The sequence below is a fragment of the Rattus norvegicus genome, chromosome 1 (genome assembly GCF_021556685.1).
Source record: "Rattus norvegicus strain SHRSP/BbbUtx chromosome 1, alternate assembly SHRSP_T2T, whole genome shotgun sequence".
NCBI lineage: Eukaryota > Metazoa > Chordata > Mammalia > Rodentia > Muridae > Rattus > Rattus norvegicus.
Window position 1 is genome coordinate 91,617,161 of NC_141534.1, and position 25,262 is coordinate 91,642,422.

General features: G+C 52.3%; 1 protein-coding gene and 1 long non-coding RNA gene across 4 annotated transcripts; one reads left to right on the top strand and one right to left on the bottom strand.

The window, feature by feature from the left end:
- Positions 1-236: 236 nt before the first annotated feature.
- Cd177 (CD177 molecule) lies at positions 237-20,806 on the bottom strand. Of its 3 annotated transcripts, none has more exons than XR_015635404.1 (21): positions 20,669-20,806; positions 20,434-20,574; positions 20,031-20,216; positions 19,100-19,219; positions 18,753-18,872; positions 17,431-17,571; positions 17,027-17,212; positions 15,275-15,391; positions 14,943-15,062; positions 13,060-13,200; positions 12,637-12,825; positions 11,417-11,539; positions 11,137-11,268; positions 10,439-10,579; positions 10,141-10,326; positions 8,685-8,804; positions 8,417-8,536; positions 2,574-2,662; positions 1,499-1,684; positions 1,266-1,400; positions 237-731 (listed from the first exon to the last, which is right to left on the bottom strand). XR_015635404.1 is itself a non-coding variant. In NM_001401811.1 (21 exons), the coding sequence occupies exons 1-21, from the start codon at positions 20,718-20,720 to the stop codon at positions 493-495; spliced, it is 3,036 nt and encodes a 1,011-aa protein (NP_001388740.1). In that variant the 5' UTR covers positions 20,721-20,754; the 3' UTR covers positions 237-492. The 3 variants fall into 3 exon arrangements, 2 of the variants coding, with proteins under 2 accessions (NP_001388740.1, NP_001388739.1); NM_001401811.1 differs by having other exon boundaries at positions 2,522-2,662; positions 20,669-20,754; NM_001401810.1 differs by having other exon boundaries at positions 2,522-2,662; positions 15,275-15,418; positions 20,669-20,754.
- LOC148007283 (uncharacterized) lies at positions 20,073-23,597 on the top strand. Its single transcript, XR_015646298.1, has 2 exons — positions 20,073-20,149; positions 22,876-23,597. It is a non-coding gene; the product is annotated as an uncharacterized LOC148007283 (long non-coding RNA).
- Positions 23,598-25,262: the final 1,665 nt, after the last annotated feature.

A 25,262-nucleotide genomic window follows, 5' to 3' on the forward strand; every position in this document is an offset into this window, starting at 1 on the left:
GAAGCAAAGCCCTTTGCTGTGGCCCTGGCTGATGAGGAAGAAGCTGAGAGACACAGCCTCCTGCCCTCACAGGTCACAGTGAGGCCCAGCACTTCCTGCTGCAGACCAGGAGGGCTCTGTGAGGCCACAGGTTGGCAAGAAGATGTGGGGTGAACACGAGGAGGCTGCGCCCTGGCAGAAAGTCTCTCATGGATCCCACTGACTGCGCTCATGCCCTCACACAGAGAAACCCAGCATTTGAGAAACAACAGCAACTTTATTTTTTTCCACATGTGTGGTTGATGTGTGGTTGTCTGCTCTGGAGCAGGGTGAGTTCAGCGGCTCCCATATCTAAACATGAGGAGGCAGGGGTGTGTGGGTGAGGGATGAGGGCACCCGACAGTGCAGGCCGACAGACAGTGCCAGTGCCCAGTCTCAAGTCTTTGGGTTATGAAGTCAGAGGAGGTCTGGGTATGGCTGGCCAAGAGGGAGTAAGAATGGCCAATAATGGGTTCAGTGGAGAGGACAAATTCCAGCACACAAAGAGCTGAGAAGAACCAGGAGCCCTAACATGGAGGCCGGGGAGGAGGCTGAGGCACCATCAAGAAGAGGCTTCTCATCATCTTCATCCCCACGCTCATTCTCAGAGCTCTCCTTTGCCGAGAGGATCCCAATTGTTTTGGAGTTACCCAATAATGATTTGACAGGTGAGGCCATGCACCCCTGAATGCTCAATGTGGAAGACAGTCCACCTGGAGGGTGAAGACAGGTCAGGAGCAGCACAGTTCAGCAATGAGTCCAGACCTCAGAGGAACTGCCACTCCTCCAACCATGACTCTAACCCCTGCCTTCCTTCCTCCATCCAGGACTCCAGGTCCCTGCCCTCCTCCCTCAGACCCAGTGGTCCAGGCCCCAGGCCTCCTCCCTCAGACCCAGTGGTCCAGGCCCCAGGCCTCCTCCCTCAGACCCAGTGGTCCAGGCTCCAGGCCTCCTCCCTCAGACTCAAGGGTCCAGGCCTTAGCCCTCCTCCCTCAGACCCAGTGGTCCAGGCCCCAGGCCTCCTCCCTCAGACCCAGTGGTCCAGGCTCCAGGCCTCCTCCCTCAGACTCAAGGGTCCAGGCCTTAGCCCTCCTCCCTCAGATCCAGAGGTCCAGGACCCAGCTCTATTCCATCTGAGACAGCCTCATCTCTTCTCCCTCAGACCCGGGAGTTAGGGCACAACCCTCTCATCCTCAAATCCTGGAGTCCAGGCCCTTCGGCCCAACAGTCCAATGATCTGCACTCACCTCCTCTTAGCGCGATGTCACCTCTATAACAGTGAGTGGCGCCCCGAGGACAGGTGACAAAGTCAGACGTCTGAAAGCAGGATCTGAATAACTGTACACACACGGGACACTTCACACTTCCTGGGGGAAGGACCTCTGAGGACAGAGAGAAGGGTTGAGGTGCATGCTCTCAACTACGTCCACTGGCTTACCTCCCACGTGTCTGGGTCTCTCCATGTCGCTGGATCCCATACCTGGACGAGGGAGGTTGCTTAGAAGGACGCTGGTGCTGCTGGCTGCATTGCACAGGTTGGAGGAACAGAACCGGGTATAGGAAGCTACCACCATCCCAGGTGGCCGGGAGAATATGGAGACACCAACATCGTTCTGTGCTCCAAGACTGCTGCAGCCTTTGCTCCCCAGGAGGGCTGATTTTTGTCCTGCAGGGTATGACAGTGAAAGCCAGGATCAGAGTGGGAGAAAGGCATGGACTGGGAGACCAGCTTTTAGGTCCCTCCCAATCTTAGGGGGACTACAATCCCCAGGGACATATTCTGAATCTGCCAAAGACTGGCTCGCCCTGCTCTGCCCCTTGCAAATCCTGTTACCAGGCCCCTCCTCACTGTCTCCCCTGAGCCCCTGCACCACGCTGCAGCCTCAGTCTGGTCAGAATCTCCTCTCCCCTGCTGGGTTTCTCTCTACACTCTGCCCTTCACCCCACACTTGGCTCCCTGGGCTCTGCTTCTCTCTCCTTCCCACCTCCCTGTGGAGCTGCACAAGGACTCAGGCTCAGCAGAACAGGACGCAGGCACTCAGCAGGCATCCTTCTGTCCACCTTTCCATGCATCCCTCCGTCTATCCTTCCCTGCCTCTCTCCCTCCCTTCTTTTCTCTGTTTCCCTTGATCTGTGTCTCTTTGACAGTCTCAGATAGCCCAGCCTGGTTTTGAATTCACTATACATGGATCTCAATGTAAGCGTTCCAGCTCAGGCTCTCCCACTTTACCTGAGGCTGGAGATCTAATTCAGGGCTTTATACAGGCACTGTACCAACCACTGTACTACATTGCCAGCCAAGCACTCCTTCAAATGATCCTGCATTCCAGCACTGTTCTTGTCACTGGGCATGGGGCGACCATATATCACCACCCAGCAAGACGAGGTGTGAGGGAGGAGCCAGGTGTGAGGGTGCTAGGCAGGAACTACAGGGCATAGAATCTAGGGCCCGGCTGGGACTTGCCCAGTGCAGAAGTGTGTCCCTCCAGCTCAGCCCACGTACCTACATCTATGAGCAGCAGCGTCTCCTGACATATCTCATCAGGTTCACACACCTGAGACGACAGTGGAGTCCACTCGACAGCTTTCTCAGCAAAGCCATTGCCAATCTTCAACATGGTCCCCCTGTGACAGGTCAGAGAATCTGCGGAGAGGAAAATCCAGGGTGTATGAGAGTCAGGGACCCCACTATGTCTGTCCCTGCAGTTCCTGGGCTAGGGGAGGCCATCACATTCTGAAGCATACTCCCAGCGCCCTGGCTGTGACATCACTGGCTTGCATTAAGGAGGTGCTCAAAACTCAAAGCCTCCAGGCCTGCAGCCCTCCTCACCCAGTTACTGCCTAAACCCCTGCAGGGACCTCCTCTCAGAGCCCTTCGAGGAAGGCTGGCCTCTCCACTCATGGCTCCTCTTCAGGCGTTCTCTACTCCCCATCTGCTTTCATGTTCTCATTACAATAGCAGAGGAGGAGGCCCGGAGCCATATATGTCTCTGTGTATCTGTGTTGGTGCTTGGGGAGCGTGTGCGTGGGAACATGCACGCAGAGGACAATGCCCACAATCTTCCTTTATCAGACTTCATCTCCCTGTTTAAGACAGGGTCTTGGGGACATGTAAGCCATGTGACCAAGGGAGCTGGTCTAGGGCAAGAGGTTGAGACATGTCCAAAACCCTGAAAATAAATCTCATCTTGCAACGGGAGTAAGAGTCACCCTTTTCTTGTTCCAGGCCTGCATGCCCCAGAAGTCTCATAGCCTCGTGGCCAAATTACAGGGTTAAGTGCCTGGAATCCCTTTTCATGCAAATCAACCATTCCCAGCATGCAGACCCCACCAATAATGTACACTTTCCCTGCAAACCCCTACCCACCCCCTAAGGTTTAGTTGGCCCTTGTTACTCCCCAATAAAGAGAGCTACTGTTTCTCTTGGCACAACAGAGAAGAGCTTGTCTTTGCCTGGCTCTCAATGGTGCCTGAAACCCTAAGGGCAGAAGCAGAGCCTAATAGCACTCACTCGCTTGGCCTGACCCAGGCATCAGTAAGACCAGCTGTCTTCCCCAGTCCTAGGGTGCAGACCCTTTACCAACAGAACCATCACCCTGCATAACACGAACACAAACAGAAAGGTCCTGGATCCCAAACAAAACTGCTCAACAGCTAGTGAGCACTGAGTGCTGCTCCATGCCTGGATACAGAAATGCATCTCCACACATGAGCCCCCTGCATCCTCACTTTTTGTGTTTCTGAGACAGGCTCTGGCTATGTGGTCTAGCCTGGCCTCTGCCTCAGGAGCACAGGGTCTGCAGAGCCAGCTGCTCTCTCCACTGTTGGCTCAACTGTGTCATCTCCTAACCGCAGCCCCCAGCAAGTGGCAGCAATGTCAAGGGAGGGCAACAGACAGGAGGTGTTGAGGAACATGCCCAATGCCACCCAGGCAGTAAGCGGCAGAGCTGGACCTGATCAGAATCTGGGCTGTCACCTTAGCTTCAAGGTCACCAAACAATCTAGTTTGAGGATCCTGAACTTGGGCCTTCCCTAAGGGACCTCGAAGGATCATCACGTGTGCCCCATCATGCAGAAATTCTTGTAGCTGGGACAGGTGTCCACAAGCACCCTACCCCTCTCAGTGGCCCCAGTAGGGGTTTGACCTTTTCCTCACTTCTGAGCTGCCCTCCTCCTACAACCAGACTCACACTCTCTCTGCTCCACCCCACCCACATCCCCCCTCCTGCTCAAAGCTGGCTCCTTCCCCCCAGTTGCACCAGCTCCAGCTTTGCCCCATTCTCATTCTTTCTCTCTCTGAAGCCCTTGTCGCAGTCCCCAGGAAACCCCGTGACTTACTCTGCAGTCTCGGCAGACCCTGAGCACTGTCCCCACCTCTAATGCCTCCAGCCAGCTGCAAAATGTCAGGGCCCTGGCCCAGCTGTTGAGAGTCTCTCTGAGCACTGTCCCCCATCTTATTTATCACCTGGTGCAGCCCTCCGGGTCCTCTTAAAGCATTAGGTAATCATCTCTGGTCCCTGGGAAACTCTGAGAAGACTGGAGAAGGTGGAAACTTCAGGTAGGTCCCCATATCCCCCGGCGTAAAATTCTGACTTAAACTGACCCACAGGGCCCTTGTGTGTCTTGACCTCCCTACTTTGTCATGAACCCATTCCCCTCTTCTACCTCCTGGTTACGATGTCACAGACAAGGTTCTTAAGGATAGGGGTATGATACGGTGTCAGGGGCCAATGGAAGACAGAAGGATGTGCCAGGTGGGAGATCTGCTCAGGGGTCAGCAAGAGGAAGAGGACGAGGGCAGGGAGCAATAAGGTGTCACTGTCGATGAAGAACTGCCTCCCTCAGGAACTGAGCAAGATGTCTGGGGACCAATGGCAGGCCAGCACAGACAGGGAATGTGGGAGGCGCATGGCACACCTCTAGATACATGCACATGATCCTGTCCCCCAGTATCATATTGCATTCTATCTGCCCCCTCGCCCTGATGAACGAGGCTCAAGGAAACGTGCAGTTTTGACATCCAAAGGGAGCTGGGGCCTACCCTTCTCGCTGATGTAGATCTGAGGCTTTGAACTGCTGGGTTCTGGCCTTCTGTTCCTCTGACCACTGCCCAGTTCCTCAGAGAGGCTAACAGTGTGTCCCGTGACCTAACTCTTTGGGTCATCTTCAAAATGGCATTCTGTGGGCATCAGAATGGTCACAACTAGTCCAACTTGTGAGTTTTTGCGAGAGCTGTTCTGTTCCCTCAGACTGACTGCTCCTCTTCTAGCTCCCTCCCTCCCTGACAGCCTCCACCCCTAGCATCTGCCAGTGGGTCTTGCTGCTTCTCAATAAATACTGGCCGAATTGCATTTCCAAGGCTTGGCTCAATGCTGAGAATTCCTTACCTGCAACATAACGGGTATGCTTCATGCAGCATGCCTGGGGTTTATATGTATGCTGTGTGGGGATGCGAGCGGTGTGCAGATATATGACATATGTGGCGTGGCTTGGTATGTGTGTCAGGCATGATGGGTGTTCTGTATTATCTGTGTTTACTTTGTGTGTGACCTGTAGTATGTGCTTCCATGTAAATAAAGGACACAGGCTCCAAATGTATGGCATGCGACGTATGGCATGGATTGAAGCACAGTGTGATGTCTGCGGCTGTGGTGTCCATCATGTGGTATGCATGTTACATGTGGAATGTGTTTTCTCTTTTAAAACAATTTACTCTTATATGTATGGTGTTTTTCCTGTGTGTGCGTCTATGAACCACATGCGTTCGATCCTTGTAGAGGCCAGAAGGGGGACACTGTGTCCCTAGAACTGAAGTCATAGACTCACCAGTCATAGGTGGGTGCTGGGAATTGAACCTGGGTCCTCTAGAAGAGCAGCAAGTGCTCTTAACTGCTGAGCCATCTCGCCAGTCCCTGGGATATGTTTATAAAGCACACTTGTAGACTGTCTGTTCCACAGTCCCAGAGACGATGGCCAGACCTGATTAACCTGCATCAATAGGAAGGAAGCAGGGTGGCCCAGCCTCTGCCTCTCCCTCGTCTTTGCAGCCTTCCATGGCTTTCCACTCTTGGGAGAGATCCAACCTAAGCCGGGCCTTCCAGGGTGTCCCAGGCATCACGATTCTACATAGCTCTGTGCCCCATCACAGGGTGTGGCCCCTACGCTGGCCTTGCTGATTTCTCTGCTTGAGTAGCTCTCCCTTCATCCCCACACCTCCACTTAGAAATCACAGCTCGCTACCACCAGCTCCCTCTGTCCTTGTTCTCAGGCAGCCTGTCTGTCCTATGCCAGGGCCTTTGCACTCAGAGTTTCTTGGTGATAAATATTTTCTATTTTATTTGGTGTGTGTGTCTGTCTGTCTGTGTGTGTGTCTGTGTCTGTGTGTGTCTTCTGTGTCTGTGTGTGTGTCTGTGTTTGTGTGTGTCTTCTGTCTGTGTGTGTGTCTGTGTCTGTGTGTGTCTTCTGTGTCTGTGTGTGTGTCTGTGTCTGTGTGTGTCTTCTGTGTCTGTGTGTGTGTCTGTGTTTGTGTGTGTCTTCTGTCTGTGTGTGTGTCTGTGTCTGTGTGTGTCTTCTGTGTCTGTGTGTGTGTCTGTGTCTGTGTGTGTCTTCTGTCTGTGTGTGTGTCTGTGTCTGTGTGTGTCTTCTGTGTCTGTGTGTGTGTCTGTGTTTGTGTGTGTCTTCTGTCTGTGTGTGTGTCTGTGTCTGTGTGTGTCTTCTGTGTCTGTGTGTGTGTCTGTGTCTGTGTGTGTCTTCTGTGTCTGTGTGTGTGTCTGTGTGTGTCTGTGTCTGTGTGTGTGTGTACGTGTGGGTGTATCTGTCTACCTGTCTGTGTGAGTACATGTGTGTGTGTCTGTCTGTGTCTGCGTGCATGTGTATGTGCTCTGTGTGTGTGTACATGTGTGTCTATGTCTGTGTGTCTGTCTGTGTGTACGTGTGCATGTATACTTGTGTGTCTTTGTGTGTGTACATGTGTTGTCTGTGTCTGTGTGTCTGTGCATGTGTATGTGTGTCTCTGTGTGTGCATGTGTACATGTGTGTCTGTCTTTGTGTGTGTACGTGTGTGTCTGTGTACGTCTGTCTGCATGTGTATGTGTATGTGTGTGTGTGCATGTGTACATGTGTGTCTGTGTCTGTGTGTCTGTCTGTGCGTGTGTATGTGTGTGTCTCTGTGTGTGCATGTGTACATGTGTGTCTGTGTCTATGTGTCTGTCTGTGCATGTGTACGTGTATGTCTGTGTGTGCATGCATGTGCAAAGTCTGGACAAGAATGTCAAATGTCCTTTTCTCTCACACTCCTTATCCTCTCCCCTGAAACAGTGTCTCTCACTGACCTGGAGATAGGTGGCAACCAGAAAGCTGCTGCATCCCCCGTCTCTGCCTCCCACAGCACCGAGGTTATGGGTGCAAATGCAGCCACACCCAGCTTTTTAGGTGGAGGCTATGGATCTGAGTTCAGGTCTTCGTGTTTGCACAGAAAATTCTCTTACCCACAGAGCCCTCTCCCCTGTCCCTGGCAAGTCACTTCCCAGACACCAGCATCCATCTCTGTCTGTTCTGGGCCCCATATTCTATACCGTTACAGAATGAGCAAGCCGAGGCTTCTCCTCCACCCGGGCCCAGGGGGCCCATTAGGCATGGATGGGGTGTTATTCACCCAAGGGTTCTGGGGACCATAGGGTCCTGCATGGCCTCACATCGGCACGCACACCCAGGGCACCTGATTGAGTCGGTCCTCGTCCATACAAAGCCCATATGCTTAAGCTTCCTGCTCTAGCTAGGGACGTGAGGAACTGCCAAGTGTGCTCTTTGTCTGTGGGGCTTTAAGAGTTAACGGTACACAAGTACTAGGAGACAAGACTCTTCCTTCTCTGATTTCCTTTCCCAGGGAGCAGGCAGCCTCATGGATGAATATGAATGAAGGTGGTGTAGAGAATGGGGGCTTCGAGATCTGGGCTGACCAGAGGTTGGGGTAGGTGAAAATGAAATCGGAAATAAATGCTCGTGTCCCGGAGGAACCCTGCCAGGTGCCAGTAGCAAAGTGACCCCGTTGCACCCCAACTGTCCTCCCTCGTCCATCCAACCTCCCACATGTCAGATGGAGCAGGTTCGCTGTTCATAACATTTTCTAAAGCTCCCCTCAATGGGCTCTGGTCTCCTGGCCTTGAGCCACACTCCCTGCCTTTCTCCTTCAACTGGACACCTCTCTTTGGCCCTCCACCTCCCAGCCTCCTTGGAGCATCCCTTCTCTTGTTCACAGCTGAGCGGGTGATGCTCATTCAAATGGCGGGGGTGGTCTGGCCTCAGTTGATAACTGTGGGTGTCCCACACCCCGTGAGGATCATTTTGCCTCGAGGCTGCCGTGCAAAGTGTGACCCAATTTTTCCCACATGCAACTCACTTGACCGAGGGCTGCAGTCCTCACTCACATCCACAGGTCCGATTTTCTGTGTGCCATTGAGCAGGTTGCAGCCTGGCTGGGACATACAGCCCTGCACCTTGAGTTTGGAGATGATCTCTCCTAGGATAGGAGGAGAGGGGAGAGACGGAGATGCTCTCACACAGAGGCCCTGTGAGCCTCAGAGGCTAGCCCAGCTCTGGGAGGTTGGCTCCACACTCCTTGGGGCTCACCGTGTTCTGTCCCCCAGGGTCCCCATGTCCAAGCTTACCTCCCCTGAGGCTGAGGACTCCACTGTAGCAGTGCGTGCTGCCTGCAGGGCAGAACTGCTCTGGAGCATTCTCGCAGGCTTGTGCAGTAAAACAGAGAGGACAACGTGTGTTCCCTGGGGCTGGAGAGCAACAGACATAGTGAAGGACAGTGGGAAGCTCTGGGTTCGGATCAGACACCCCTCTTAGTTCCCCAACATACCTGAGTCTCTCTAAGGAGCCTTCCAGGCTCCTCTCACACAGGGCCAACTACAGGGCACTGGGGTTGTGGTTAGCAAGAAAGCAAGCAGAAAGGGAAGCCTGCAGACCTTGGGTTGAGAGCATGCGGGGATCTCTGAGGCTAGACACAGACTTAGACAAGTCAGGGAAGGAGGGGCCAAGGAAGGACAGGAGGCTTCATACACAGCTTTTGCTAAATAGTTGAGGAAAATACCCACGTCCCAGGGTTACTCCAGAGAACACAGAAACACGAAGCCTGCCAGTTTAACAGCAGTCAGGGAGAGTGAAGCGTTCCAGCCCAGTGTCCAGGAGGAAGAAGAAATGCGACACTCTTGAACGAGGTGTGAGTGAAGCAAACCCAGTCATATGGCAAGAGGGAAAAGAGGCAGGACAGCAGGCTTGGCCTGGGCCAGGGTGTGAGACTAGGGCTTCATCAGAAACCCACCTAGACTATCACAGAGATGGCTTAGCAGGTGACATGCCTGCCACCAAGCCAGATGGCCTGAGGGTAACCCCTGGGACCCATGTGTTGGGGGACAGACCAGACTCACGAAGGCTGTACACACTCAGTCGTGCACACAGGCAACCTAGACTCAGAATGAAGTACAATAAGTGAGGAGAGAAAGAGGAGATGGTCTGGGGCTGGAGAGATGGCTCAACGGCTTTAAGAATGGATAACGTACTTGCAGAGGATCCAAGTGTGACTCCTAGCACCATGGCGGGAGGCTCACAACAACCTCTCACCCCACCTCCAGGGGATCCAACGTCCTCTCCTGGCCTCTGCAGGTGTCTGCACACACGCATGCACACACATGAACACTCACACTCTAACACAACTGAAAAAGATCTTTTAAAGGAAGGAAGGAAGGAAGGAAGGAAGAGAGAGAGAGAGAGAGAGAGAGAGAGAGAGAGAGAGAGAGAAAGAAAGAAAGAAAGAAGGAAAGAAAATCCGATTCATCCAGGAAGCGGTCAGCCAGCGGAGTTTGGAATTAGTGTGGGTCTCAGGGAAGTGCAGATCTCAGGGAAATTAAAGGAATGGAGAAGGAAGAGCCATGGAGAAGAGGACTGTGGAGAATGTGAGGGTAAAGTAGAGGGGGCGAGCTGGCTGGCTGCTCTCCGGTAAGGGAATGTATGCAAAATGCATAGAGTAAATACATTTCTTCCCTCCTACACAGTTCAGCTGGAACCCTGCCTCCCTTCCTCCCTGGAAGCCAGCTTCCTTCTGATGCCTTCAGGCACCTGTCACCGGAGGTGGAGCCCAGAGAGGGACTGTGGTAGACAGGTCATTGCATAAGTCTTTTTCACGGCATACTCGGGTGTAGGAGATGACAGCCAGCCCCGGGCCAGTCCTGTGTTCCGTGACTTTGGCCTTGTGGTCCTCAGCGGCAGTGCAGCCCTTTGTGAGAACCAAATTCACGTGCTCTCCTGGAAAGACAGAAGGGGTCAGGCTGGGCTGGAGGCCAGGGCTGTTGCCCAGTAGGGATAAGGAGGCAGGGCCGAGTACAAAGGGTGGGTCTCTGCACAGAGGGGCCCCTACCGTTCTCTATTATCACCAGCGTGTCTTGGCAGCCTTCACCTACATTACAGGTTTTCTGCTCAGCTGTCCACTGGAGAGGAAGTTTCGATATATGCTGCACTGCCTCCAGTGTCCCATGCTGGCATTTCAGAGACTCTGCAGCTAGAAAGAAGAGAGCAGATCCCTTTCAGTATGGGACTTCATTCACAGGCAGCAGCACGTGCACTCTTCCAGAACCTTCTCTCCTGCTCCTCAAGGCAGGAAGCCTTGGTGCTGGACACACCCGGCCCATGCCCTTGAGTCTCAGGTTCTAGCTGTGGAAACAATGAGCCGGCAGAGACGAACTGAAGATGTAAAGTTAGAGAGACACAGGCAGAAGAGGAAACGGAGACAGAGTCTGAGAAGACCTGGTGAGCCAGGATTCCTACTGGATCTTCCTTCCCTGCCTTGACTCCTGTTGCAGATTCTCTTGGTGTCTGCCATTACCCGGGCTGGCCACGGTACTCTGCCCTGCCCTGTGCACAACTGGCAATGCACTTGAGTGCATCGTGGGGGCGCTCTAGAGTCCCCACGTAGCCCTTGCCTTCTGCATGTCCCTAAAGGACCCTTGGATCTCTCTGATTTTCATTTCTGGGGTCTCACAGTCCTGTGGGTGGGGATGGCTGAAGACAGAAGAGAGAATGGGAATTTGTCAAAGAGAAGGCAGAAACCCAACTCACCTAAATGAAAACCACAGCTCTCATGTAGTTTTATGGGTCCGATTGTCTGGATGCCGTTGAGCAGGTTGCAGTCTGACTGGGACTGGGACTGGGACGTGCATCCCTGTACCTTCAGATCAGAGATGAACCCTCCTAGGATAGGAGGAGAAGGGAGAGACAGAGATGCTCATGTACAGAGACTCTGCGAGCCTCAGAGGCTAGCCCAGCTCTGGGCGGCTGGCTCTACACTCCTTGAGGCTCACCGTGTTCCGTCCCCCAGGGTCCCTGTGTCCACACTTACCTCCCCTGAGGCTGAGGACTCCACTGTAGCAGTGTGAACTGTCTACAGGGCAGACCTGCTTGGGTCCGTTCTGAGGACAGCCATCTTTAGAAAGGCAGAATGGGCAGCTCACATTCCCCAGGCCTGGGAGATGACAGATACAGTGAGGGACTGTGGGAGGGCCTTGGTGGTCCTAAGAGTGAAGTTACTTAGTGCTATCTGGATCTCATGAGGGCTCAAGGACAAGAATACTGTGTCTTAAGTGGGCACCATGCCCAAAGGCAAAAAAGACCTGTTGAGCTCTCAGGGCCGAGGGCCAAAGTCTGCCCACCAGCAGTTTCTTTTCTGTGTGACTGGATAGAGATATGGACTTGGCCAAGGACAAGAGGGGGCATCCTGGAAGGTACCAGTGACTTCAAAATCTATTAAGTGGTCAAGGAGGACAAGGTGCCAATATTCTAGAGAAGTATTCCTTGTACTCTGCTTAACAAATATCAGGTAAAAACAGTGGGATGTTAGAGGCCAGTAGCCTCTAGTGAGAAGACAAATCCAAAAGAGATATTCTTGAGCAATCCCAGCACAGAGAAAAGGGCTATTCAGGATGAGCAGGGTCAGGCTATGGCCAGAGTCTGAGGTGATTTTGCCTCAGAAAAGCCACCCCATGGGCTGGGAAGAGGTTCTGTGGGCAAAGTGCTTGCTATAGAGCTCCAACCTCACCCCTTCAAAGGCCTACTCTCATAATGCCAGAGCTGGGGAAGGAGAGATAGGTTGGTCCCTGGGACTCACTGGCCAGCCAGTCTACCCTCATCAGTGAGTTCAGGGCCAATGAAAGACCCTGTCTCAAAAAATAATGTGTATGTTTTCTGAGGAATGTCACCTGAAGTTGTCCTTTGGCTTCTACCCAACTGCCTGCATGCACTTGTATGCTTATGCAAACACACACACACACACACACACACACACACACACACACACACACACAGATCACTGTTCTGTGACTATGAGACAATTGGGCTAGGGAGTTTAGACATGTAGATTACAGGGCAAATGGAAGAGAAAAAAACAGATGGGAGGGAGGGAGTCTGTGAGGAACAGGAAGTCCACGGTGGGACAGAGCCTTTGAGCCAGCAAGGGACAGCCTGTAAATGAACCAGCCCTTTGTGCTCTCTTCAGAACTACAGCTCAGTCCTTCTTTCTGCCACCCCTTCTCCCACTCATGTGGCCCCACCTCCCTCTAGCACCTTCGACAGGTGGTGGTGGGAGCCAGAGAGGGTGGGTGGAGGACAGGTCATTGCAGAAGTCCCAGTGGCGGCACACATGGCTATAAGACACGATGGATAGGCTGGGACTCAGCCTATGCCGAGTGATTTGGGGCTTGTGGTCTTCTTCTGCTGTGCAGCCTTTGATGAGCACCAGGTTCACAAGAGGTCCTGGAAGGAGAGAGAGAGGCCGCAAGGGTGGGGATGAGGTGCCTGGTGGGATGTTGTGCCTCAGGGACTGGGGCAGGCTGCTGGTGGTGAGGTGGTGGGTGGCACCTGGGCGCGGGAAGGACCCTGAGTCTTGGCTTCAGGAATTCCAGGCAGAACTGGGCCGGGAGGTGGGCGGGGCGGTGGGCGGGGCCTGGGCCAGAAGGATCGAGTCTCACACTGAGGCTCTTTTCTCACCATTCTGTATGAGCAAGGCAGTTTCCTGGCACCCTTCGCCGATTTTACAAGTCTCCCAGGCGGTTGTCCAGTCCAGGGGCAGTGAGGACACTTTCCTTAGGCCTTCTGCCCACCCACTCCGGCATTCTAGTGCCTGAGCGCCTGGGATAGGAGGAACAAACCTATAACAGAGGTCTTTCAGCTTGATTCCCAACTGCTAGCCCCCCCAAGCCACCTCTGTGCTACGTGAAGCAGTGACACCCAGCTCAACTCAGCTGACGATGACGTGGGCAAACAGGTTAAAACTCAAACAAGGCAGCGCTTGCCTAGTAAGCGCAAGGCCCTAGGTCCGGTCCCCAGCTCCGAAAAAAAGAAAAAAAAAAAAGAAAGAAAGAAAGAAAGAAAGAAAGAAAGAAAAGAAAACTCAAACAAGGCCGACATGGCGCAAGGGTTTATGATACATATGGACAAGCTTGCCCATGTGAGTTCGATCCCCAGAACTCACTCCACAGAAGCAAATAAGTAAATGTACTAAAAATATAAATAAAACAGGAACATTTGAGAAACCCTTTACAATTTGTGTGTGTGCATGTATATGTGTGTGTGCATGCCTGTGTGTGTGCAGGTGTGGGTGTGCAGGTGTGGGTGTGCAGGTATGTGAGCATTCATATGTGTGTGTGTGTATGAAGATGTGGGTGTGGGTGTGCAGGTGTGAGTGTGCAGGTGTGAGCAGATGTATATGTGTGTGCAGGTGTGTGTGTGCAGGTGTGTGCAGATGTGTGTGTGTGCAGGTGCAGATGTGCAGGTGTGGGTGTGCAGTTATGTAAGCATTCATGTGTGTGTGTGTGCGTGTGTGTGTGTGTGTGTGTGTGTGTGTGTGTGTGTGCATGTAGAGGCCAGAGGTTGATGCTGGGTATCTTCCACCTTATCTTTTGAAATGGAGACTCCCTGAACCCAGAGTTCATGGACTGGCTAGCCAGTGTGCTCTACCTGCTCCCAGCTTCAGTGCTAGGGTTCTGGGTGTGTGTTGCTATGCTCAGTTTCAAATGATGCTGGAGCTTCAAACCCTGAGCTTCATGGTGTGTGGCAACTACTTTCCCCACTGAGCCATCTCCCCATTTCCCTTTACACACTCTCCCTGACGCTCTGAGGGTTCAGATGACACAGACATATTAGGAAATTGAGTCGGGGCCAGATAAGACCATGCACCTAGGGAAGCTACTACTCCTAATCCATTTTCCATCCCCATGATAGCTTCCCTTCCCTTGCAACCCTTCGAAGAACCTCAAAGGCCACCTCAGTCTGCCAAGAGAGTACCACTGTGGCTGTCTGTGAATGCCCAAGTAGCCCCTACTTAACTCTTGCACTCTGTCACAGCTTAGTCCCCTGATTCTATTCCCTGGTTTTCTTTCCTATGGAGCAAGGCTGCTGGATACTATAGCTGAGGATGGGAGACGGTGATGGAGAGACTGGAGGTAGTTGAAAGGAATCGTGAGACCCAAGGTGATGCTGGGTCCCGTGTATAGGATCAGGACAATCAAGCACTCAAGATGGTGTACCTGGCACTTTCCTACTGACCCTATCGCTCCACGAGCACAGCCCACTTGTATCAGAGTTAAAGCCCCTGACAAGGCTTTTGTCTCCTGGTTCTCCCCCCTCCCCCAACGCCCTCTCTCTTTCTGTCTGTCTCTCCCTCCTTTACTCAGACACTTTTCAATGTTGCTGCCATAGCCTCCCTGGAGAATCTCCTCACTTGCTTGCACACATCTGAGTGGGTATCACCCCTTTAAATGTCTCGATTGGCTAGGCATGATTGATTGTTTGGGGTGTCCCACACACCATAGGATCATCTTGACTCAGGCAGTGGTGCCAGAGATTGCCTCGCTTTCCTGTGCGAAACTCACCTGACTGGGGACCGCAGTCCTCACGCACACCTATAGGTCCAATTGTCTTGGTGCCATTGAGCAGTCCACAGCCTGGCTGTGAAGTGCAGCCCTGCACTCTCAAATTTGTGGCAATGGCCCCTGGGAAAGGAGGAGATGGGGAGAGACGAAGACACTCATGTAAGAAGTCATGCACTCCTCAGAAGCTAGCCCTGCCGCAGGAGGCTGTACCTACTCCTACTCCTACTCCGGTTTATGCCCTGCCTCAGTTTACCCTCACTTCCCAGACACCAGATCTCAACTTCCACTTTTCTTCATCCACACACCTCCAGGGTCGCCATGTCCGAGCTTACCTCCCCGGAGCCTGAGGACTCCATTGTAGCAGTGTGTGCCTTCAGGACAGACCTGCTCCGGTGCATTCTCACAGTCACGCGTTGAAAGGCAGTGTGGGCAGCGCAGAGTCCCTGGGACTGGAAGCAGTAGAAGCAGTGAGGGGGCTGTGGGAGGGGCAGAGGGAGGGGGCAGAGGGAGGGGCAGAGAGGGGTAGTGGGAGGGGCAGAGAGGGGTAGTGGGAGGGGCAGCAGGAGAAGCAGAGGGAGGGGCAGAGAGGTGTAGTGGGAGGGGCAGTGGGAGGGGCAGTGGGAGGTTTCTGAATTTGGTTCAGAGAACCCCCAACTCATCCCCCCCAGTATGCCTCAGTCTCTCTGTGTAGGCCTAGATGCAGGGAATTTGAGCTGCAATCTAGTAGGGGAGCAAAGGTAGAGAGAGGGCAGGGAGCACCAGAGCACTATTTTCCCAGGTGAGGTTCTGGGCAGAGACTTTTGAGGCTGCACAGAGGTGGGAACCTAGACAAGGAAGAACGGGGGTGTCCCAAAGGGACCACTAGCCTTACGACCAACTTCTTTTAAAAGCAAGACTGATTTGTATCCTCTTCAGCTATGTGTATTTGTGTGTGGGCAGAGAGCGAGTTTGCATGTATGCGTAGGCACCCACACTTCATGTTCTTTGGGACTAGAGTTATAAGAAGTTGTAAGCCACCCAAGGTGTGTGCTGGGAACTGAATTTTGGTCCTTTCTTAACTGCTGAGCCATCTCTACACATACACACCCCTAACTCCCCATTGATTCCCAATTAAATAACTAAGGGAAAGAGAGCTCTCCTGTTCTTAAACTACTTCAGAATAGAGAGATGTAAAGCATTGTCTTGATCTATTTCTAATACCAAGCAACGAGGAGTAGGGAATGTTCTAGACTAATATTCAACAGGAAGAAGAAATGCAAAACACACTAAATGTGGCATCAGGAGTCTAAATCAGCCTTGGAGAAAGCAGAAAGAGCAGGGTGGGAGCACGGCCTCTCTAAGATGGCGCAGCATCAGGAAACCTACCCAGTTTCCTGTTCCAGAAATGTTGGGAAAAGAGACCAGGGGCATTGATGAAGGGCATGGAGACAAGACCAGCACAGTGATAGGAACATAGAGGAAGGAACCACAGAAGAGATGCAGTGAGGGACCAGAGAAGGACCTGAAGGATGTGCAAGCTCTTCAAAGTCAAGGTGGAGGGAGCTAACAGATGCCAGGTCATGGTGTTGGTAGTGGTGACTTTAAACAGTCCCAAGGGTGGGGATGTTACTTGGTGGTGTTTGCCTAGAATCTCCCAGTGAGGGGTTGGAGGCGTGGCTCAGTGGTAGAGCCCCTGCCTAGAATCCCCCAGGGAGGGGCTGGGGGTGTGGCTCAGTAGTAGAGCCCCTGCCTAGAATCCCCCAGGGGGGGTTGGGAGTGTGGCTCAGTGGTAGAGCCCCTGCCTAGAATCCCCCAGTGAGGGGCTGGGGGCGTGGCTCAGTGGTAGAGCCCCTGCCTAGAATCCCCCAGTGAGGGACTGGGGGTGTGTGGCTCAGTGGTAGAGCCCCTGCCTAGAATCCCCCAGTGAGGGGCTGGGGGCGTGGCTCAGTGGTAGATAGACATTAACCTAGGATGTTACAAGGCCCTGAATTGTATCTTCAGTACCACCAAAAGTAAAAAATTACAATAAAATAAATAGTCCCTGTGTTTTTACTTTCCTCCAGACAGCCCCCTTCCCTTCTCCAGGGATTTGCCTCCCCTGGTACCTGTGTCAGGGGGCGGGATCCAGAGAGTTTCCGTTGAAGACAGGTCATTACAGAAGTCCCCGTTGCGACATACATGGACGTAGGAGACGATGGAGATTCCCGGACCTGTTCTATGCCTGGTGAGTTGAGCCTCTCTGTTTACACTGCTAGTACATCCCTTAGTGAGAGCCATATGAATTTCTTGTCCTGGCAAGAGAGGAAGGCTGATGGGAATACAGACCTCCCTTGACCTCCCACATCCTAGTGGGCGGTGCTTTCCATGTTGGTGAGGAGCCGACAGGCACAGGAGAGGATGCACCAGCTCATGACGGGGTCCTAGATACCAGTGCCTTGGGGGTGAGTTATGGAGTCCATCCCAGGACGTTTGGAGAGGGCCTCGTGAGAAGAGTGGAGTTCCTTCTCACCATTCTGTATTAGCATGACTGTTTCGTAACACCCCTCGTCAGCCTCGCAGGTTTTCCAGCCAGTCGTCCAGCTCAGGTGCAGATCAGATACGTCCTTCACAATGTCCAAACTCGCACTGTTGCAGTCCAGAGCCTGCGGACCTGGAGAGAGACATCAAATCCACCTTAGGGGCTTCCCCGGCTCCAGGTCCCGGGAACTTCCTTCCTGGTGGGACAAGATGGTGGACCATCTCTGATGCTACCCGAAGCAGGACTCCTTGGTGTTCGTGGCATCCAGCCTGTCCCTTTAGTTTTCCATCTAGTTGGGTAAAGATTGATGCCAGGCTGGGAGGATGTGGTTCCGTTGGGAAGGTGCATGCTATGCAAGCATAAGGGGTGGAGTCTGGATCTCCAGCACTCATGGGAAAGCTGAGTGTGTGGGGCTGGACAGGTGGTTCCTCTGCAAGAGGACCTGAGTTCCGGTCGGAGCAACAAATGACAGAGAGCTCACGACCACCTATAGCACCTGCTCCAGAGCCTTCTTTCCTGGCCTCTCTGGGAACCTTCACACATAAAAACAAACATAAAAAAAACAAAAAAAAAAAAACAAAAAAAAAAAACTTCTCAAAAAGCCGGTAATCCTCACTGATGCTGGGGACACAAACACAGGTAGATTCTTGGGGCTCACTGACCAGCAAGTCTAGGCTAATTGGCAAGTCCCAGGCCCTCGAGAGACCACACCTCAAAGGAGGTAGGTGGTGTTCCTGAGAATGATATCTGAGGTTGTCCTCTGACCTCCACACATATGTACACATGAACATCTAGACACACACATGCACCTATCCACACATGAACAGCCCCACGTGTGTGCCTCCCATGTCCGTTAAAGCAAAAGACTTCCAGGAGACCTGGGCCTCCCTAGTCCGTGCTGTGAAGTAACTTGTCACCCTCCCAAAAACGCCAGCAGCTGGTTCTGAACTGAGTGCTGCGAACTATTACAGAAGCAATTCCTTTCTTCCTTAGCCTTTCTCCTCCTGGCCCAGATTTAGAGATCCCAGATTTGGGCTCGATGTTTGCTGAGATGCTGCTGCTTTAACCCTGTCGTTAAGTTCTGACTGTGACCACATCCCCTTTCTTCTCTCTTTCAGCCGTGCATCTCTTGCAGACACAGACTCCAGCCCTCCAGTCACCCCAAAGAGCCAGTCCCCTCCCCCTCTCTCTTACAGTGAGTGATGAAGGATGTGAATGTTGTGGGAATGGCCGGCCTCAGTCAGTGGCTTTAAGTGCTCAATGGTTTACAAGGGTCGTCTTGTCCTGAAGATCAGCCTTGGTTTCTGACTCACCTAACTGAAGACCACAGTTTTCACTCATATCCAAGGTCCCAACTGCTGTGGTGCCATTGAGCAGGTTGCAGCCTGGCTGGGCCATGCAGCCCTGGACCTTGAGATTGGTCCTGATGCCTTCTGGGAAAGGGAGAGAGGAAGAGAAGAAGAGATGGAGGGAGAGAGAGAACTGACATAGAACCATCCAAATCTCAGGCAAACCTAGCTGCAGGAGGCAAGCCCTACTTTCTTGTAGGTTCCACACCCAACCTCAAGGGTACCTTGGAGTACCTTTGTTCTCCAAGATACTCATATATCAACCTTATATGCCCAGTCCATTCTCCCAGGGTGCCCTTATCCAAGCTTACCTCCCCTGAGCCTGAGGACTCCATTGTAGCAGTATATGCTTCCTACAGGGCAGACCTGTTCTGGTGCATTCTCACAGTCATTGTTAGAAAGGCAGAGCGGGCAGCGCAGGGACCCTGGGACTGGAGGTGACAGATGAGTCAGTGAGGGGCAGCAGGAAGACCTGGTTTCGTTCAGATGCCTCCTCCCCACTCAGTTTTCTCAACGTGCCCCTCCTGAGGCTCCCCTCATACTGGTCTGGCTGCAGGGAAACCAGGCTGTGATCTAGTGGGGAGGGTTCAAGGACAGAGGTCCTGGGAATATCAGCAGAGACTCTGGGGCTGAGGTCAGAATGCTGCTGGGACCGAGAAAGGTATGGAGAAAGGGTTTCTGAGATAGGCACAGACCCATGGAAAAGAGGGTGCCCTAAAATGAAGCCGTAGTTTCACCCACAACTTCTGCCTAACAGTGAAAGAAAATAAGCATTGATTCAGGCAATCCTTCCAGCACACCAACAAGAGCAAAGGCAGGGAAAGTTCCAGGCCAGGGCTGAGGTTTCCAGCACCCATGTATGAAAGTAGGTACATTCCCCCACTGACAATCCTCATACTTAATGGGCAAGTGGACTCCTGATTGTTGCTGGTCAGCCAGCCTCACCTAATCTGTGAGTGAGCTCCAGGTTCCATTTGGAAACCTTGTTTCAAAGACATTAACTGAGGACTCTGGCTCCTAACCATCGCACTCCCCCCCACCCATGCACCTGCACACACAGAAACATGGATACAACCACATCCTCATACAACATCCATCCACCCAATCAACAAAGTTGGAGGGCAATGCCCCTTCAGAAAAGGAAGCAAAGAAAGCCCTGTGTGAGAACTGATAAAAAGAATAACAGCCCCTCCCCCCTTCTTCTCCTCCCCTCCCCTCCCGCCACTCTTCCTCTCCAGGCACCTGTGGGTGTGGATAGGTCCTCAAGGATCCTGGTGCTGGATGCATTGTTACAGAGGTCACCATGGCGACACACATGTGTGTAGGAGACGACAGAGAGCCCAGGGCCTGTACTGAGCCAGGTAACCCGAGGCTCTTGGTCCTCAGCCTTTATGCAGCCCTTGATGATCACCAAGTTGATCAGGGGTCCTGGACGGAGAAGGGAAGGTGGGGAAGGGAAGGCAGGTAGAGGTGGGGATTAGGGTGTTAGGGTCCTGGAGCGAGGTTGGGCACCCTGACGTAGGTGGGACGCTAGAGAAGAGAGGACTGGGCATGGATGGCTGCTCCTGCGGGTACGAGTTCCTCCCACAGATGCAGGCGGCCTGAGGACAGTGGAGCAGGTCTTTGCAGAGAGATTTGTTCTTACCATTGTGTAGGAGCATCACCACATCTTGGCAACCCTCGCCGACCTCGCAAGCTTTCTCACCCGTCCCCCACTCGAGGGGCAGCTCTGACTCGTTCCTCACGGTCTGTATTCTGCCTCTCTGGCAGATCAGAGCTGGGACACCTGGGATGGGAATAACAGCTCCATTTCAGCTGGTTATCTTATGCCACGTCCTGGAACACACACACACCCTTCCTGGGCTGGGTTTCTTACGCACAGGGTAGCAAGGTGCTGACCCCCAGGAGGGTCAGCACTGGCATAGGATTCATGACTCTGGTCTGTGGCTGGAAATTTCTCCAGTGCACTTTAAGTAGGAAATACAACCCTTTTATACCCAGTATTACTCAAGACAGCCCAGGAAATGGGGGGGAACCTTGCAATATGTGCCAGGTGGGAGCCCCACCCTTAATCTACTGCATGAAAGACTCGGCTGTTTGGATAGGACTGAAAAGTACACACCCAGTGGCATTGTCCCTCTGACACAGGAGTCCAGACTCCAGCCTTCATTCCCTAGAACCAGGGGTTAGACTCCTGGCCTCTCTCCCCTCAGGCTTGAAGGCTCTGGTCTCAGCCTTCTTGCTACTAACTCAGGGGTTCAGACCCCAACACTTTCTCTCAGAGCTAGGAGCCTAGGCCCCAACCCTCTTTCTCTCAGCCCTAGGGATTCAGGCCCCAAATACCATCCCTCAAACTTAGGAGTACAGACTCCGGCCCTCCTCCTTCAGACCCGTAGCTCCAAGCTCCAACCTCTCTTCCTCAGACCCAGCTCCATCCACAGTAAGAACTGGGGATATTCTGATCCTGGGAACCCAATGGCTCTTTCCTTTCTAGCTTCCTGCGGGGCACCTGTTTCCTTTTTTTTTTTTTTTTTTTCTTTTTTCTTTTTTTCGGAGCTGGGGACCGAACCCAGGGCCTTGTGCTTGCTAGGCAAGCGCTCTACCACTGAGCTAAATCCCCAACCCCGGGGCACCTGTTTCCAAGGACGACAAGAATCCTTCCTGTTTCTTCATCTCAGAGCTACTCAGCTACCTTTTAGCCAGGTGGAGAAATGTCTCAACCATCTCTGAGGATATTGTGAAGTGTACCTCGGCCCTTCCTGGCCTCACCCCTGCCTCCCACCGTCGATCTATTTTCCTTTGCCTTTCCTGATCTTTCTATGTTGCTTTTCACTTTCTTCCCCACCTCCCAGGTTGTTCTCCTCACAGAACAATGTATGTCCTGGAGTCTTTACTCCCTTCCCATCTGGGAAGGAAGTGAATGAGGGAGTAGTTGTGGGTGATTACTTATGGAGAAGTAACGCATTTCTTGGGGGTGGGGAGCCGGAGAGATTAAGGCTCAGCAGTGAAGAGCACTGGCTGCCTGTGCCGAAACCTCAGTACCCAGAACCCAAATAGAGACTCACAATCCCTATAACTCCAGCCCCGGGCACTGTTACACAAAATGAAAATAAACAAAAAAAGGATACTTCTTGACAATGAGAAATGTCCTTGTCTCAAAAGGACTTAAAAAAGAGGTGTGCTCGAAAACCAGTTTCTTTGTTTCTTTTAGTTTCTTTTAGTATTCTTTTGTTTCTTTTAGCGTTTTTTTTTTTTTTGTTTGCTTGTTTGTTTCTTGTCTTTTTCTAGAGAAACAACAATGTCTGACATTACCATGACAGACATGGTAACCTGGTTTGAGAGTTAATATACATTCACTGGCAACACTGGGTTTATGCAATGCTGGGCCCGGAACCCAGGGCTTCCTGTGGACCAGAGAAGCACTTTATCCATTGTGCCATATCCCCAGTCCCTTCTCCTCCTCCTGGTCCTCCTCCTCCTTCTTTTTCAAAATTCATTTCATTGGGGAGGAAACCTAATATCTACCTGTCCTGCAAAGGTCCCAATGTTAATCCAAGGTACATAGCCACCAAGTTCACCTCAGGAACCAATGGCTCCATTTAGCTTTTATTAGGCTTCCTGAGAGAGCAGCAGAGGTCACAGGCAGGAGCATAGGAGGTGGATGACCCCCATCCCTGCCGTGGCTGCATACCTGAAGCCCCTCCCTAATCTTTCCCAACCTCTGTGCTTCTGGCCTGTCCCCAAGGGCACACGCAGTTAGGGCAGGATTGCATGCACCTGTTGGGAGACTGGGCCGCAGACTTGAGTGAGGGCTCCCTTGCCCTCTCTGCTTGCCCCGCCCCCCAGCGGGTGGTCCTGGCAGGGGAGGAACCATGGTCAGCAAGCCCAGCTGTGTTGACCTTTTACAAGTGGGCACAGCTGGACTCATGAAGACAGGCCTGTATGACAGGTGCAAAGACAGTGCACCTGCCAGGTCTTTGTCTTCGAGGGGCCAGAAGCTGCAGCCAGGGGCTTGCTCAAGAATTTGCAGGTCAGGCTTTCCAGACTGTCCAGGAAGGTAGCAGAGAAATGCCCTATCTCCCTCCAGATATAAAATCCCTCTACTGCGTCCCCACCAACATGACCCAGCTCTTCCTGGAGTCTGGCCACAAGAAGAGGACCACCCACCCTTGAGGGCAGTGAGGTCCGAAGGATCATCACTGACTATGCCAAGAGAAACAACCTGGTGGATGCAGACAACAGGAATCTGGTGAAGTTGGATCCCATCTTATGTGACTGTATCTTAGAAAAAAATGAGCAGCACGTGGTCATGAAGCTTCCGTGGGACTCTCTCCTGACCAGGTGTTTGAAAAATCTGCAGCCTGCCTACCAAGTGACATTTCCTGGCCAGGAACCCATTAGAAAGAAAGGGAAACTCTGTCCAATTGATATCACCCTTGTACTGAAGACTTATAATAAAAAGGTGACTGTGGTCCGGAACTTGGAGACCTATGGTCTAGATCCATGCTCAGTGGCCACCATTCTCCAACAGCAATGTCAGGCCAGCACCATCATCTCTCCTGCCCCTGGGACCAAAGACAGTCTGCAGGTGCAGGTCCAGATCCACCACCTCCGCCAGCTATTGCTTGAAGAGTATCGGCTCCCTGGAAAATACATCCAAGGCCTAGAAAAGGCCCCCAAATCTGGCAAGAAGTGACAGACTCATTTTCTGCAGTGGATCCCATGGGAACCCAGGTTCTGAGCTGGTAACTGATATGAGCATTTTCAACTTTTGCAAATAAAAACTGTAATACTTTACTGAAAAAAAATTAATTTGCAGGTCAGTTATACTCAATCTAGACTCAGCTCTAGGTCCTCAGCCCAGAGTCTGGCTTTTTTGCCTTCTTTCCCCCCTTCCCTGTTGGCAAAGGGGCTATGAGAAGGCCAGATCCTGTCGCAACTTGCACTGGGTATTTGCCTAGAGTTTTGATCCAGACTCCTGAGCACCTGCATGGTGCTTTAAACATTTCTTCCTTAGAGACAACGATGTCACAAAACACTTCTCCTGACTTCCTTACTGATCTGGAGAGGAAGTACTTTCCCTCTGGGTTTTCCCTAGTTTCAAACTTGGCACTGGTCACCATCTCAATCTTCCTGCTTGTGCCTGTCCCTCTGTGTCTATAATCCCTACGTAAGGCCCCACGTGAGGCCCCTCTGTGCACAGCCACAATAGAGTGAACTAGGTGGGTAGACAGATTGTTGCTGGGCTCAGAGAGTAGCCGTCGGCAGTGTGATATGGGATGGAGCTTAGCGGGTGAGACGCATTGTTGACTGAGATGAAAATATCCCACAGATGCCATGTGGCCCTATGGTGAAGACACCCGTGTGGGTTAAAAGAAAATTTAATTAATTTTACCGCAACAGCTCATCGACAGAGTGCTCCCTTAACATGCAGAAGGCTTTCAGAGTCAATCCCTTAGTTAAAAGGGAAACAAACAAGCAAACAAAAAAAAAAAAAAAAATGGGGCCAGCAAAACAGAGCTGTGGGTAAAAGTCACCAAGTTCGAAGGCCTGAGTTCGATTCCTGGGACCTACATACAGAAGGTGACAAGAGATCCCAGTGAGTTGCCCCCTACAGCACATGCATGACCGAACACGCGAATAAATGAAAATACAATTTAAGTTTGCATCTAAAAGAGAGAAAGAAAACAGAAAAAGAAAAAAGAGATGGTCCTTCTTTTGCTCAGTGTGATCTGGTCCCTTTCTGCAAGAAAGGAGAGTGAGGCGTGGCAGATGCGTGGCGAAGATACAGAAGGCAGCAGGCAGTCTTAGATTCTCAGTCCCCGGCCGTGTGAGAACGTTGGTTTTTAAGCTGCCTCGTCTGTGGAATTTTGTTATGGCAGCCAGAGGAAGCTAACACAAGGACTGTGGAGGTGCCCCTTGGGAGTTGGTATCATCTATCCCCTGGTCAGAGCTCCCAAAATAATGACATGACTCTGACTGACCAGGTAGGACTTCAAACCCAAGCCTATCTGGCTAGGGGAAAAGTCATGCCATTTCCAAAGAAGACCTTGAGACTCATAGGGGCAGAGGGGATCATTCTGGGAAGGCTAAGAGACCCAGTGTCTAGTCCTCAGCACAACTCTTCAGTGGCCAGATTGTGGTCTTGGGGTGTTTTCCTCCATGCTACCCAGAGAGCCTCTTTAATGCTCTCCCAGAAGAGTAGCCTGGATGAGTTCTGGGACAGCTCCTTTTTGAGAGTCGATGCAGTGTGGCTAAAGACGGCCCCTTGTCTGGTGGTGTGCCTTCTCACAGCTCTGGAAGCTGTTAACTGACCATGTCTGTTCAGCTCGGAGGGCCTCCTCTCTAGCACATGCCCATGAGGGACACACTGGCTCCCATGCTGTGTCCACCTCCGGATGGACATTCCAAGTCCCTCTCTGTTCCCATTTATATGTTTATTCTCCTCAAATCCTCAGTCATTCAGCTCAGCAG